Raw genomic sequence first — 15,758 nt, forward strand, 5'->3', positions numbered from 1 at the left:
GAGAAAACCCACAAAGACATAGGGAGAATGTGCAAACACCACACAGACAGTGGCCCAAGCCAGGAATCAAACCCGGGGCCCTGGCGCTGTGAGGTAGCAGTGCTAACCACCGTGCCACCCCAAATCAGAAATCAGAGTAATGTTTTGAAATTAGTTCAGGCAGAAATTTCCAATCATGCCCCATGGGGATAGGGCCTGGGTGGGATTTTTGGCGGTACAGTCTTGATGGGCCTAATGGTCTTCTTCTACATTGTAGGGCTTCGATGATTCTATGATTTCTATGATTCCCACCCTTGGAGTGGGACTTGAACCTGGAACTTCTGGCTCAGAGATAGATCTCCAACACTTAATAGATAACAAAAAAAAGTGCAACATTACCAATAGCTTCCTGTAACTAAACTGAAATGAATTCATTCAAAATAAAGAATGCAATGTTATTTCATTTAGTTGCATAATTTAGGAGTTAAAACATTAGAATAGACCCTTTCCTTAATTCATGTCAGTCAATTGTTCTCCCTACAACAAAAGAGACTAAGAGGATATTTAAGAACATAAGAACATAAGAAATAGGAGCAGGAGTAGGCCATCTGGCCCCTCGAGCCTGCCCCGCCATTCAATAAGATCATGGCTGATCTGTTGTGGCTCAGCTCCACATTCCCGCCCTCTCCCCATAACCCTTAATCCCCTCGCTTATCAAAAACCCATCAACCCGCGTCTTAAAAACATTTAGCGAGGTAGCCTCCACCACCTCAACAGGCAGAGAATTCCAGAGATTCACCACCCTTTGAGTGAAGAAGTTCCTCCTCAACTCTGTTCTAAACCGCCCCCCTTTTATTTTGAGGCTGTGCCCCCTAGTCCTACTGTCCTTTCTGAGTGGGAAGAGTCTCTCCACCTCTATCCTATCCATCCCATTCACCATCTTATACGTCTCAGTGAGATCTCCCCTCATTCTTCTAAACTCTAACGAGTGCAAGCCTAGTTTATTTGATTGGAGTGTTTAAAATCAGGAAAGTTTAAGGTAAGAATAAATAACAAGAAACTGTTTCCATTGGCTGAAGGGTCGATAAGCAAGCAGCACAGCTTGAAAGTGATTGACAAAAGAACCAAAGATAATAAAAGGAAATACTCTTTTATACAACAAATAGTTAGAATTTGGAATGTGTTGAGTGGTGGGGTGGTGGAAACAGATTTAATAGTAATATCCAAAAGGGAATTCGATAACCTTGTTAAGAAAAAAAATTGTAAGAATAAGTTGTGGGGTGAATTAAATAGAATAGAATCACTATACTGCAGAAGGAGGCCATTCAGTCCATTGGATCTGCACTGACCACAATCCCACCCAGGCCCTATTCCCATAACCCCACATATTTTCCCTGCTAATCTCCTGACACTAGGGTCAATTTAGCATGGCCAATCAGCCCAATCTGCACTTCCTTGGACTGTGGGAGGAAACTGGAGCACTCAAAGGAAACCCATGTAGATATGGAAAGAACGTGCAAACTCCACACAGACAGTGATCCAAGGCCGAATTGAACCCAGGTTCCTGGCACTGTAAGGCAGCAGTACTAACCACTGTGCCACCATGCTGCCCCATGTATCACTGTGCCGTTCATCAACTGGAGCAGTGCAGTCAAAACCTCTTCCTGTGCTCTTTCCATTTATTACTCTCTCATTACATGCAGTAATAGTGGTGTAATGGTATTATCACTGAGCTAACAATCCATGAGACCAGAGTATATTCTGGGAATCTGGGTTCAAATCTCACCACAGCAGATGTCTGAAGTAGGTTGTCCAAGCCTCTGAAGCATGGGAGCATAGAGATCACTGGTGCCCATATAGTAACATGATTTTAGTCTCTTGTGTTTGTGATTCTGGCTGTCAAATATTCTTTTCCCAGCCAGCTGAAGGTGGAATTGGTACATTGGAGGCAATTACGAATTCTGTCATCCATGTATGTTCTTACCAAGAAGAGGCTCCAAGACACAAAAAATGGCCCATGTTTTCCAGCATTCTGGCATATCTCCAATAGATCCTGCTGGAAAAGAGGGGATTCAGTTACTCCGGGACTATTGATTCTGGGAGTTCCTAACTGGACTCTTATAGGGGGGAACTTCCTTATGCTCCTGACAAGGCTGTCGCTGCCTGGGGGACAGGAACTCCCTACATGTCGAGATTTTATTTCCCAGCTAATTCAAGATTCGGTGTGATAGATTATAAGGAATGTGGCAATTGATGGGTGTACCAAGGCTTCTGGATCATTGGGTGGTGAGGATTTGAGGATGGACAGAGTTCAGACTGGAGAAGACATCTTGAACGGAACAGAGGAAATAATGGTTTTCAAACCCTTTGCATGGACATCCCCAACTGACAGTGGGTGCCTGAATTTCTGGTCATGAGGAGGAGGCAAACTCTAGAGTTATGGGCTCGATTTAGTGGGCAAGTTAGCTGCAGGCACAAAGTGTCCAGAAATGGGATTTTCACCAGCAAGCTCGCAGTTTGAGATCTCCCCCTCCCTTCCCCCCCAACTTCCCTTATCCCCCGCCCCAACCCCCACCCCGCCAGTGATGTGAAGGGTGACAGTTCCCTTCTTGGGCATGAATCTGATTTCCCTACATTTTAGCCAATTTAAATGTAATTACTTGGTTTGACACTGCAGTTTCGGCCCGTGATGGTTCCACCCACTGCCCCCTCCCCCCCTCCCCCCACTCCCCCAACCACTGTGGCATGACGTCATGCCAGTGCATGTCTCTACTGGTTTTCAAAAGTGTAAACCAGTTTTGGTGACCATGCTGGGGATGTGAAGGCATCTGTAGGCCTTGAAAGTTGAGGGAAAAAGCTGGGCTTGGTCCCTGGCACCCTGGCAGTGTCCACTTGCATGACAAGGGGGTCACATGAAGGAACAGTGCCATGGGGACTCTGGCATAGAGCTCTGGCAAGGGGAGGTTACCGTTATGTGTGTGGTGGGGTGGTGGAGATAGAATGAGGGGCACCCTGATGTCTGCAGGGTGGAGGGGCGGAGGGAGCAGGGTTAGAGATCCCAATGCCTGTAAGCAGGAGGTGGAGGGTGTAGCGCCCAATCTCCTTGGGGGTGTCCCAATCTCTGTTGGGAGCAGAGAAGGGGGGTCCTTAAATTTAACTTTTAAATTGGCACCCCAATCTCAGAATTCTGGCTTTGTCAGCATGTTTAGGCCCCACCCCTCCAGCTGGCTGTGTGACTCTTGCCAACACTCAGAAATTGCTGTTAAATCAGATAGAAAAAAAGCACTGTGAAGCCAGCAAGTTTCACCGGCCTTTCTTGGCTGATCCAGCACTCTGTGCAATTTTATGAAAATTGTAACCGAAGTTTACAATGGTAGGGTGCCCTCTGCCATTTAGTTTCCCACTTGCCAATCATACAAAGCCTGGAAGGAGGGAATTAAGGGACACAAGTGTAACCACATGGATTGTGGTCCATGGATTTTTAAGGTCAAAATGTCTGTTGACACTCAATGTCCTAACCAGTAGAACATTTGTTGAGTCAAGGTTTTGGGTAAATATGCAAACATATCAAACATTTTCAACTACAGGGAAAGAAAATTGTGCCAAATTCTTCACTCAGTCTGCCAAATAACAAAACTTTCAGAATTATGCACAACCATCAAGAAACTGAAGATAAGTACTCAGCTCCCCCATAGGGTATCATTGCGATGTTTTCTGTAACAGTCTCATGGGAATCATTGTGTTGTTTTCATTAACAGCCCCATGTGTACTTTGTGGTGTTTTCTGTACAGGATTGCATGAGATATTGGCTCTACTGACAGCACAACTAAGACCAGATGCCAATCTCACCGCAGAAATTGGCTTCCTGACAGAAGTCTTCAGCGAACATAGTTTCAACTCGCTCATGAAGGTACATTATTGCAAATGGTGTAGTGCAGTCCCTAGTGCTATAACTTAACTATGTTGTGTTGTGACATAAAATACGCTGCTAGCCCTGACTTCAGGGAGAGCTAGTTTAGATTTGATTTGTGTGAATAATGGAGACCAGATTGAATAACCTGGCATTAATTTCACATAAACTTGACTGAAGTTTTAATACAGAGTAATATTGAGTGCAACAAATCTGTGAATCGATCTACAGTAACAATTAGATTTAATGATCCTCTGTAATTTTGATCTGTCTGTTTCAGTTACAAGTCATCATTTTTTGCATACCCTTACCGAGATATGCACTTCATCACTGAATCCCAGTCCCATATCTGAGCAGTAACCCCAGAAGCCTGGCTATTTCTGTGCAGTTTGCCTAATCATAGTGAATGGAGTGGGAGTTGGGTAAATAAGTCTCTGCTTCCATTACAGATTCATCAGAAGCTCCAGCAGTTTGTCAGACAAGGACCATCTCCTGCCCTACACAGTGCAGCAGCTTTAGCGGAGAATGTAAGTAGCTACAAAGAGCCGTAGCCAGCCATTGATCATCAGGGAAACATTGTGTACATGACCACATTGAGAAATAAATCTGCTATAGGAAACAGGCCCCTTTTTTTATTAGTTCATGGGACTTTGGCATCGCTGGCTGGGCCAGCGTTTATTGCCCATCCATAGCTGCACTTGAATTGAGTGGATTGCTAGGTCATTTCAGAAGGTAGTTGAGAGTCAACCACATTGTCGTGGCTCTGGGGTCACATGTAGACCAGACCAGGTAAGGACAGCAGATTTCCTTCCCTAAAAGACATGAGTGAATAAGATTGGGTTTTTCTGACAATCGACAATGGCCATCAGTAGATTCTTAATACCACATTTTTTTTTACTGAATTCAAATACCACCATCTGCCGTGGCGGGATTCGAACCAGGACATCAGCTGAGTTTGTGGTTCAATAGTCTAGGGACAATATCACTAGGCCATTGCCTCCCCGAACAGAAACAGAAAATGCAGTCATCTGATGCAGGTGCAGCACTCCGAAAGCTCATGATACCAAATAAACCTTTTGGACTTTAACCTGGTATTGTGAGACTACTTACAAAAACTGAAAATACTGGAAAATCTCAGCAGGTCTGACAGCATTTGTCGAGAGAGAATAGAGCCAATGTTTCAAGACTGGATTCTCTCTCCACAAATGCTGCAGACCTTCTGAGATTTTCCAATATTTTCTCTTTTTGTTTCAGACTCCAGCATCCCCCATTTGCAAGTGACAATCCCCTGCACGGCATTTGCCATTGGTCAATGGGATGTGACATCATCAGTAGGCAACCAGACAAATGAAGTTTATTTATTAGTGCCACAAGTAGGCTAACATTAACATTGCAATGAAGTTACTGTGAAAATCTCCTCGGCGCCATAATCCGTTACCCGTTTGGGTACACTGAGGGAGAGTTTAGCATGGCCAATCCACACATCTTCAGACTGTGGGAAGAAACCGGAGCACCTGGGGAAACCCACACAGGCATGGGGAAGAATATGCAGACTCCACACAGACAGTGACCCAAGCCAGGAATCAAACCCAGGTCACTAGCACTGTGAGGCAGCAATGCTAACCATTGTGCTACCGTGCCATCCTATATGTACAACGTATATAAATCCAATGTCCTGTTGAGAACGTTGGAATTATACCTGCAAAATTAAGCTACCCAGGACCACCTTTGCTGCTTAGTACTTGTAGGAAATCACAAGACCTTTTTTTAATACTTGTTAAAGTACAGCAATCATATTTTTGTGCCACAGATTAAAGATAGAAAATTGATCATTTTAGCAGTAAATTGTACAGCATTGCAGCAAAACCTCCTTAAATTAAAATTTAATTTGTCCTAAATAACGTACCTGCAGCAGGAGGCCCATTAAGTCAGGAAGTGAACATGGTTGGTGTGGGGATTTGAAATGAAATTAGAGACAGATCTAGGACAAAGCTGAATCACCGCTCAAATCACACAGTTCTCATGACAGCTGAAAAGAAAACAAAATGAGATTGTTTTCTCTGGCCTCAGAAACATCGTCTAATATGAAATGATGGAGGAGGAGGAAGAATATTGTGAAAATTATTCAGAAATGAGCAGAAGTACAAAAGATCAGATAGAAATAGCCAGCTGAGTCTGGGTTGCAAGGAGGGTTAACCTCTTCCTGGAACTAAATCTGTGGAGAACACTTTCATAGAATCATAGAATCCCTACAGTGCAGAAGGAGGCAACTTGGCCCATCTAGTCTGCACTGACCACAATCCCAGATGCAGTAAATAGCAAGCTGAGTGGAGTACTTAATGACTGAATGCATTGCTTCCATTGACCTGAGGTTTTATTCCATGGATTCTAGTAAGTTACAAAGACTAAGGTTGCCATATTTGCACTATAACTGGACATTTCAGATTGGTACCACATTTCTGTGGGTTTGCTTACACACGTAGACCAGACAGGGTAAGGACATCTGATTTCCTTCCCTGTTGGTGAACCGGATGATGTTTTACATCAATCCAGGAACATCACAGTTCAGGAGGGACTTATATTTTTGGGGGCCCCATGCTCTCTCTCTCTCTCTTTGCAGGGGGCCCCCCATGACATCACACCTCACCATTGATGACATGACAGCCTGCCTTGAAGCGAAGGCATCATCCCTGGCCTGTGGGCCATGTTGCCCCTGCAGCCTCTCCCCTTGGCGACCTAAACTCACAGATGCCCTGGTAGCTCATTGACTGCTGCTGGCTCTCTGGCCTAGCCTCTGTTCTATCCAGCCCTCCTCACTCTCAGCCCTGGCCTCTGGATGAGTCACCGCACTGTGCCCTGAAATCCATGCCACCGCCTGCCTGGTCCTCAACCCTTTCAGCTTCTCACCCCTCACTGAGATGGCCGGGCCTCGGGTCATGATGATCGCTGGCCAGCTGCTGCTGGCTTTATTGGGCCCTGCCTTGGCCTCTTCTCCTGCCCTCGGTTGGCCGCTTCACTCTTACCAGTCCGGGTGCCACCAAGCCATCTCATCCTCAATCCTGGGCCCTGGTTGAGTCACCCCAAAATCTGTGCAAATTTAGAGTCACCAGGCTCTGATTGGTGCTCTCACAGCCAGTTCTCAGTATGGCACCCTTCCACTGGCTGAGACCCACACTGCAGCGCTGTATTTTATTGCGTGTCTGCCTGTGTTGTGATTAGTTACTGATTCTAGTTCTTACACACTACCTGAACCTAAATTCCTCAGCTGTCATGGTGAGATGTTTCCGTGTCATTAACCCAGGCCACTGAATAACTAATCCGGTAACATAACCATTGTGCTGCCATTCCCTTAAATTGTCCCCAGTCAATGGATTATGGAGGGTTAGAATTTGATGGAAAAAGTAGTGAAAGACATATTTTTAGAGAAATCATTTGGGAAATGTAATAACCTTACTAAAGCCAGTCTTCCATCACTATCACCGTTTATTTACAGCACGTTCAAAGTGCCATTCAACAACTGTGGTGTACAGGTCAGCTCCGAAGTTTTTCCACTGCCATCCTGAGTGAAACCACCTAGATTTAACCCCCTGCCGCCCCACTGCTCCTTCCCTGTTGGGTGAGTTTCCATTCTCCTAATCGGGGAGATTGTACTCAATGAGGCCCATGGGGAGATACATTGACAATCCTTCGTGGCTGTCATTATAGGAGACCATGCTCTTCTCCACCGTTTGCCTTGACTTTGTGTGAACACTGGTCTATAGAGTTGGCAAAAAGCAATAAACTTCAGTGATAACAGCTGTTGTCAAGATAAGAATCATCAAATCATAAAATCTCTACAGAAGGAGGCTGTTCAGCCCATCGAGTCTACACTGACCACAACCTCACCCAGGCCCTATTGCGGTGACCCTTCATATTTACCCTGTTAATCCCCCTGACAATAGAGGTAATTTAGTATGGCCAATTGACCTAAACTGCACATCTTTGGACTGTGGGACGAAACCAGAGGACCCAGAGGAAACCCACACAGGCGTGGGGAGAATGTGCAAACTCCACACAGACAGTGACCCAAGGCCAGAACTGAACCTGGTTTCCTGCTGCTGTGAGGCAGCGAGTGCTAACCATCGTGCCACTGGGCAGAAATCTGAAAATTATTATTGTGGGCAAACATGCTATTTTTATCCAAGAGATTGCTCATTTTTCAGGTGGCCTTTTGGTTTTTTGACAGCTCTCAATTTTTCTCTTTGTTACCTTCATATTGATGAAAATTCTGGCAGAGATTACGTTGAAGCTAAATTCAGAAACATAGTAAATAAACCTATCAAAAATACTGAGCTTCGATCTGTCATAAGAAGACGTGACTGATGTCCTTTTTCTCCACTTACTGCGCCCATATTGTGGAATACGCCTTTGGGGGAGTTCACATCAAACAGGAAGACAAAGTAATATTCTGCCTGTCAACATTCCAAACTGGCTTCCTCATAAGGTGACGTGCTAGCCCATTACACTTGTTGGGAGTGTCAGCCATCTTCTGCTTCTGATAGTGGCTCTCAATCTAAACTTTTTGACAAGTGTATAAGAAGCACAATCTTAGCAAACTAGCCTTTTTATTACGACCTGTTATATCTCTGGGATATCTATATCTATATTATCTCTGGGAATGATGTTGGTAGAAATGTGGGAAAGTATTGCTGGGAATGATAGATGGCGCGGTGGCACAGTGATTAACACTGCTGCCTCACAGCGCCAGGGACCCGGTTCAATTTCAAGCTTGACTTACTGTCTGCGCAGAGTCTGCATGTTCTCCCCGTATCTGCGTGGGTTTCTTCCAGATTCATCAGTTTCCTCCCACAGTCTGAAAGACATGCTGGCTGAGTGCATTGGCCATGATAAATTCTCCCTCAGTGTGCCCGAACAGGCGCTGGAGTGTGGCGACTTGGAGATTTTCACAGTAACTTCATTGTAGTGTTAATGCAAGCCTATTTATGACACTAATAAATAAATAAATAAACTTTGAAGCTAAACTGGCATAGATGGGGAGGTGAGAAGTTAAAGCAAGTAGTAGTGATTAGGCAACATTCAGAACTGTAAAAATGTATTTTTTAGTTACAATTTTGGAAAACTTCAGCAAGCATTTTTGTAGCATAGCATCGTTACCTGGCCCGCTACGGGGGTCAATGGGTGGAATTCTCCAGCTGCATTGGTCTAAAAACCAGAAATTCCTACCCCACCATCAATGGGATTTCACATTGTCCACAATCCACCCACAAAAATTCCAATGGCAGGTGGGATGGGAGAATTCCGGCCAATGCATTTCTAGTTTATTACATGTCAAGCATTTCACAGAGTCCAAAAGTGCAGAAGGAGGCCATTCAGCCCATTGAGTCTACACTGACCACAATCTCACCTAGCCTTATCCCCATACATTTTCCCTATCTAGTCCCCCTGATAGTAAGAGGCAATTTGGCATGGCCAATCTACTTAACCGGCACATCTTTGAACTGTGGGAGGAAACCGGAGCACCCGGAGGAAACACACGCAGACATGGGGAGAACTTGCAAATTCCACACAGACAGTCACTCAAGCTGGGAATCAAACCCAGATTCCTGGCACCATGAGGCAGCAGTGCTAACCACTGTGCCACCATGCCAACCCATTGAGATATAGCTAACAATTGGGCTAAGGTGAAGCATAAAAATATGTCTTTTTTTTAACCTCTTGTAGATCTCAGAAGAGTTGCAAAATGGACCAAACAATAGTGACATAAGGGAACTGATGCAGTTATTGGCCAAACCACATCTCCAGGTAAGAAAGCAATGCAACACAATAACATTATTTCATTAAAATGTAGGCAAATAAGCACTATTTTTAGTTTTAGATTATTTGATTAATCTTATGGGAATGTGAAGAATCCCTAGTAGAATCCACCCATATCATTGGTCAACACAGATTATGTGTTTTTTTCATTCATTTGTGGGACATGGGTGTCGCTGGCTAGGTCAGCATTTATTGCCCATCGCTAGTTACCCTTGAGATGGTGGGGTGAACTGCCTTCTCGAATCGCTGCAGTCCGTGTTATGTGTGTTGCCCCACAATAACAATGTACTAATATAAAGTTTCAAAGTGCAGAGAGCCAAACTGGCTCCTAGATCTTGAGCAAGCTCTCAGCCTTAGCCCAGTGATCACGCTCTCTTGTCGGAGTCCTAAAATCATAGGTTCAAGTCCCACTCCTGCACATAATCCAGGCTGATACTTAACGTAATGCTGTGGGAATGCCATGCTGTAAAAAGTGTTGCTTTTCAGATGAGACATTAACCAAAGCATTTTCAACCCCTGAGATAGGTGTGAAGGTCCCATGGCACTGTTCAAATGCAGCAGGGGTGATGCCCATCCAACTAGTTTATCTTTCAACTAGCTTTATTTAGACAGAAGGTAGAATTCTCCCAATCCCACAGCAGTGGTGAGAATTTGGTGATGAGGCCCAAAAACTGTTTATATGCCTGTGCGAAATTATAACGGGATATTCTGATGTTGGACGCCACAGCGGATCAGGAATCCCGCTAAAAGCATTAATGTAGTGTGCAAAAGTTGGGACTTATTTGAAGAAGGCCTGGGACTGCCTTTGGAGTTGGGGATGGAACTGCCAGTGATACTGGAACACCTAAGCAGTGTGTGGTTGAGAATCTATCAGATGAATCTTCCAGTTTCAGGGTCTGCAGGAAGGTTCATTTTCTTTCTTTAATGGTAGGTAAGTGATATCAAGCACCTTTTCAATGTTCCACCTGGATATAATGGGTGGAATTCCACCATCAAGCTGCATCCTCAACACAAATGAAGGCACAAAACTCTCAGATGCAGAAAAATTATTCTGGGGACAGAAAATATGGTGTTGTTTCCTTCTGGCCCCCACAGCGGGAAAGACTCCCCATCTCCGCCACAGGACTACTCCCAAATGGGAGCACTCCATCCACATTGATTGGTTATTTCTGACAAAGGGTCATCTAGGCTCGAAATTTTAGCTCTTTTCTCTCTCCGCAGATGCTGCCAGACCTGCTGAAATTTTCCAGCATTTTCTGTTTCTGTTTCAGATTCCAGCATCCGCAGTCATTTGCTTTTATATTTGATAGCTTGTTCCACTCAGTGATGTTTTTGGAACTGCATTGTGCATGAATTCATTGCTGCACTAACATTACACAGTAACAATACTTCAAAATACTTCATTGGCACAGGTGCACATTCAAACACAACTGCGGTCATAAAAAACTATAAGTTCGCAGTCTTTCTTTTCTTCTTAGCACGATAAGTTTAAAGCCACAGAAGTTTCATGCAATGAACATCAGATCAAGATATTGGAGTAGAATTAACATTAATAACATTTACACTCCTACTTCCCTTCCCCTTCCCCCCTCCAGTTATCCCCCCAACTCCCCTCCCATTCCTCCACCTCCCCTGCCACCTCCTGTCCTTCCTCCCCCTCCTGTCTCGCCCCTGCTCCCATCCATCACCCCCATCCCTCCCCTTTCCCATCCCTCTCCCCCTCTCCTCTTACCCCTCTTCCTTCTCCCCCCTTACTCCTCCCCCTTTTACCCCCTTCCCCTCCCCCCTCTTGTCCTCCCTCCTCCTCCCTTTCCCGTCCTCCCTCTTCCTGCACTTCCCCAAATGAAGTCTTTAAAAGGTATCAACAACAAAAGGAGATGTCATAGAATCCTACAATGTAGAAGGAGGCCATTCGGCCCATCAAGCCTATACCGACAACAATCCCATGCAAGCCCCACATATTTTACCCCCTGACTAATCCCCGTGACATCCTCCTAACAGTAAGGAGCAATTTAGCATGGGCAATCAACCTAACCCACACATTTTTGGACTGTGGGAGGAAACCAGAGCACCCAGAGGAAACCTATGTAGACACAGGGAGAACGTACAAACTCCATACAGTCACCCAAGCCTGGAATCGAACACGGCTCCCTGGCACTGTGAAGCAGCAATGCTACCCACTGTGCCACCATGATTCCATGCCATTCTTTATTTCTGAACCTTATCAGTGAATGATTGCTGGTTGAATGTAGTATCATTGCAGAGTTAATGTAAGCCCTGTTTGTGACACTAATAAATAACCTTGAACTTCAAAGGTTCATGTCCATTTAATCAGATACATCGTACACCAAAGCAATAAAGGGCAACCATTGAGAAAAACCATTAAAGCTGATAAAAGCATCATATGAACTTGTATATTTTATCGACTGCAAATTTTCACTCCCATCATTTCTGTAAATATAAGCAATTGTTTGCATTCAGTTTTGTTGTTTAGTGTTTTTCACAACCCCTGAACACCAGAATAACTTCATCCAAATATATTGCACAATGTAGTGACATTTCTTGCTGTTCCACTCCACCAATTCATCTGGGAATCTATTAGTAACCTCACCGGACTGGAAACTAACGCAACAAATATGTTAACAAGCAACAATATTTGGAGTTCATCTGGGGCCCAGGAATGCCAGATGTATGCATGCTATTGTACAGCATTCATGGTATATAGATATAGACCAAGGAATGCAGTGATCAAGCATGGCGGTAAGTGGATCTGGAATTTGCTGATGCCAGCCAGTATGCCAGTTCTCTGGCATCTTCTTGCTGAGGAGCCAGTTTTATACATGCCTGTTGGCAGGGACGGGATGAGGAGTGGTGGGGCAGGTAATGACAGCTACCTTTTTCATAAGTGTGGCTAGCCAATTAAACCCCATAATGAACCTCTTGTTAGTCAGTGTCTGATGCCAACTGGAATTTCCGAGTTGGCAGTCGGGCCTTCAGTTCAGGCCAGACCTTGGCCAATGAATGGCGGCGGCCTGCAGGAGTCCAGGATGGGGCTGCGGTGGTGTAGGGGAGAGGAGGGGAGGGGTTGGGACTGTCGGGGGGAGATCGGGGTTAGCTGGGACGGGGGCGAGGAGACATCTGAGCTGGTCAACGGGAGCGGGGAGGGAGGTGTCAATACTGTCTGGGGCGGGGGGGGGGGGTGTGGATGGTGTAGGGGATTAGTGGTGGGCAGACTTAGAAGCTGGCCCGGGGAAATTGGGGAGGCCAACAGTTGGGACAGTGGGGAGGTCGGAAGGCCAGAGATGGGGTGATGTGGGGCTGGCCAGCGATCTGGAGACCAGCAATGGTGGGGGTGGGGGCCACTGTACATGCACCAATCTCTGCGCTGACAGATTGGCGCATGTGCAGTTGCCCACTCAGCACGATGCTGCCGGCCTCTCGGGAAGGAATAGACCCCACCCACCACTTTCCAGAGTGAACCTCACTGAGGCACTTTGTGATGCACAGAGTGTTGGAGATTCATTGTGGAAATCACATGATAAAAACAGTAGGATTTATTCTCATTTTCCCCGCACAATGGGAACTTTAAGTTTTTTTGGGAGGATCCTGACCAAGATCCTTAAACACAGTTGCTGGTAACTCTCCCTCTGTACTGTTTGTATACACATTTCCATTCCTATTGTTCTCTCTTTTCCTCAGTGTATAAATCCTCTTAGCTTCTCCTGTCTCTGATTTCTTATTCCCTGAATTATATACCTCGACCCTTATTTGTTTTGTTTATTAGTGTCACAAGTAGGCTTACATTAACACTGAAATGAAGTTACTGTGAAAATCTCCTAGTCGCCACACCCCAGCGCCTGTTCGGGTACACGGAGGGAAAATTTAGCATGGCCAATGCACCAAACCAGCATGTTTTTCTGACTGTGGGAGGAAACTCAATTTTTCATTTAATCCCCAGCATACTGACTTGGTGAGGCTCAGATTATTACAATGAAAGAATCTAACTTTCCTCATATCTCTTATTCTATCTGTACAATCATTTTTATTTTGAGGTAAAGTCTCCTTGGAATTTTGAACCACTTCCTTTATTGCCCGACAGTCCTTTCTTGCCCCTTCCCATTTTCTATTTTTCTCAGACTTAAAAGAGTGTCAAAAGAAAGGTTTTGACCTATGAACTAACTCATAATCATCAGCATGTTCTACTGCAGGTCTTGTTTCAACTCTTAGTTCCTCCACATGAGTCCGTATCATTACAGGTAACAAGTCTTTAAATTCTTTTAACAGAATTACTTCTCTAAAAGGCTCATAGATTTCTTCTGTTTATAATGCCCTCACCCACCTATCCAAAAAAACACTTTGTTTAACCCTTTCAAATTCAATATAAGTCTGAACAGACTTGTATTTCAAAACTTTTGTCTGTCAGCCTCCAGTACTAGCTCATAAGTATTTTCTATAGCTTTCTTCGCTGTCTCATAATCTGCGGACTTTTATCTGACAAAGACAGCAGACATCAATAGCCCTATCTATAAGTTTAGTTTGTAAGAGCAGGGTCCAAATACCTTGTGGCCAGAGTCTATCTATTATTTTCATAATAGGTGGAATATTCTAATTAACCAATAGATTTTTTACAGCAATTATCATGATGAGTGCCAGAAAGTTCTGTGATATCACTGTTACTGAACCACAGTATCATGGAATCCCTACAGTGCAGAAAGAAGCCATTCGGCCCATCGCACCTGCACCTACAACAATCCCACCAGGCCCTATCCGCATAACCCCACGTATTTACCCTTCTAATCCCCCTGCCACCAAGGGGCAATTTAGAACGGCCAATCAACCTAACCTGCACAACTTTGGGCTGTGAGAGGAAACCAGAGACCTGGAGGAAAGTTTTAATGGTTGTAATGGCTGTAATGCACTATGACTTAATTAACTTAGAGTCAATAATTGATGATTTTAAACTACAAATTACTCTCTCTCTATGAATTTTATATATAAGATTTTAAAGATTTTAAAATGTTCATTTAGGTAGTGACCCTCCCACAGCACACACACACACAGAGTGGATTAGCCATGCTAAATTGTCCTTTAGTTTCCCAAGACGGACTAGCCATGGTAAATGTATGGGTTTACAGGGATAGGACGGGAGAAGAGGGCCTGGGTGAGATGCTCTGTCAGAGAGTCAGTACAGACTTGATGGTCCGAATAGCCTCTTGCGCACTATTGGGATTCTAGGATTCTACGAAGGAGAAGCAATGTTTAAAATTTATCAAGTTTATTTATTAGTGTCATAAGTAAGCTTACATTAACACTACAATGCAGTTATTGTGAAAATCTACTAGTCGTCACACTCCGGCACCTGTTTGGGTCCACTGAGGGTCAATTTAGCATGTCATTCGGACTGTGGGAGGAAACCGGAGCACCCTGAGGAAACCCACGCAGACACGGGGAGAATGTGCAGACTCTGCACAGACTGTAACCCAAGCCAGGTATCGAACCCGGGTCCCTGGCGCTGTGAGGCAGCAGTGTTAACCACTGAGCCGAAATGCATGAACATAAAGATGTAGGAATGCTAGATCACCTAATAAGAAATTCAATTTTGTTTTGACAACCACAGGCAGTGCTGTCAGCCCATGACACAGTCGCACGCAAGGCCTTTGATCCTGTGTTGCCACCAATGCCCGATGACCTGGAAGTTGAGGAGGAGGAGGAGTCTATGAAAATCGTCCGTCTGGTGAAGAATAAAGAGCCATTGGTATTCCTTATTTCTATTTACATTTATGCTTAGAATCTTAATTTTGGTTTCCTTAACGGAACATATCACATTTGAGCATGCTCATTTGAATACAGTCATGCATTTAATTGTTTCATGGTGTGATTGTAAGTTTATTGTAATTTTGAACCTGGGGCCTCAATAAGTAATTTTCGGGAGGGCTGACTCAAGCCCCATAACAGCCGTGGGCCCGACTTGCATCTCATTAACAATATCTTGCTCCTTTGTCTCCTGGCCACAATTGTTCTCCTTTTGTTCTTCAGTGAATCAAGAAAAAAAGAT

At 44.6% G+C, this 15,758-nt stretch overlaps 1 protein-coding gene across 6 annotated transcripts in view; it reads left to right on the forward strand.

Annotated features, from left to right (window-relative positions):
* Positions 1 to 15,758, forward strand: part of mpp3a (MAGUK p55 scaffold protein 3a) — a 73,370-nt gene that overhangs the window by 20,921 nt on the left and 36,691 nt on the right. For all 6 annotated transcript variants that reach the window (XM_080213568.1, XM_080213572.1, XM_080213571.1 and 3 more), the window contains exons 3-6: positions 3,771 to 3,889; positions 4,339 to 4,416; positions 9,611 to 9,691; positions 15,321 to 15,458. In XM_080213568.1, coding sequence (XP_080069694.1) covers positions 3,771 to 3,889; positions 4,339 to 4,416; positions 9,611 to 9,691; positions 15,321 to 15,458 — 416 coding nt within the window. The remainder of the gene's footprint in view (positions 1 to 3,770; positions 3,890 to 4,338; positions 4,417 to 9,610; positions 9,692 to 15,320; positions 15,459 to 15,758) is intronic.

The sequence above is a fragment of the Carcharhinus amblyrhynchos genome, chromosome 27 (genome assembly GCF_965287045.1).
Source record: "Carcharhinus amblyrhynchos chromosome 27, sCarAmb.v2.hapA, whole genome shotgun sequence".
In the NCBI taxonomy this organism is placed as follows: domain Eukaryota; kingdom Metazoa; phylum Chordata; class Chondrichthyes; order Carcharhiniformes; family Carcharhinidae; genus Carcharhinus; species Carcharhinus amblyrhynchos.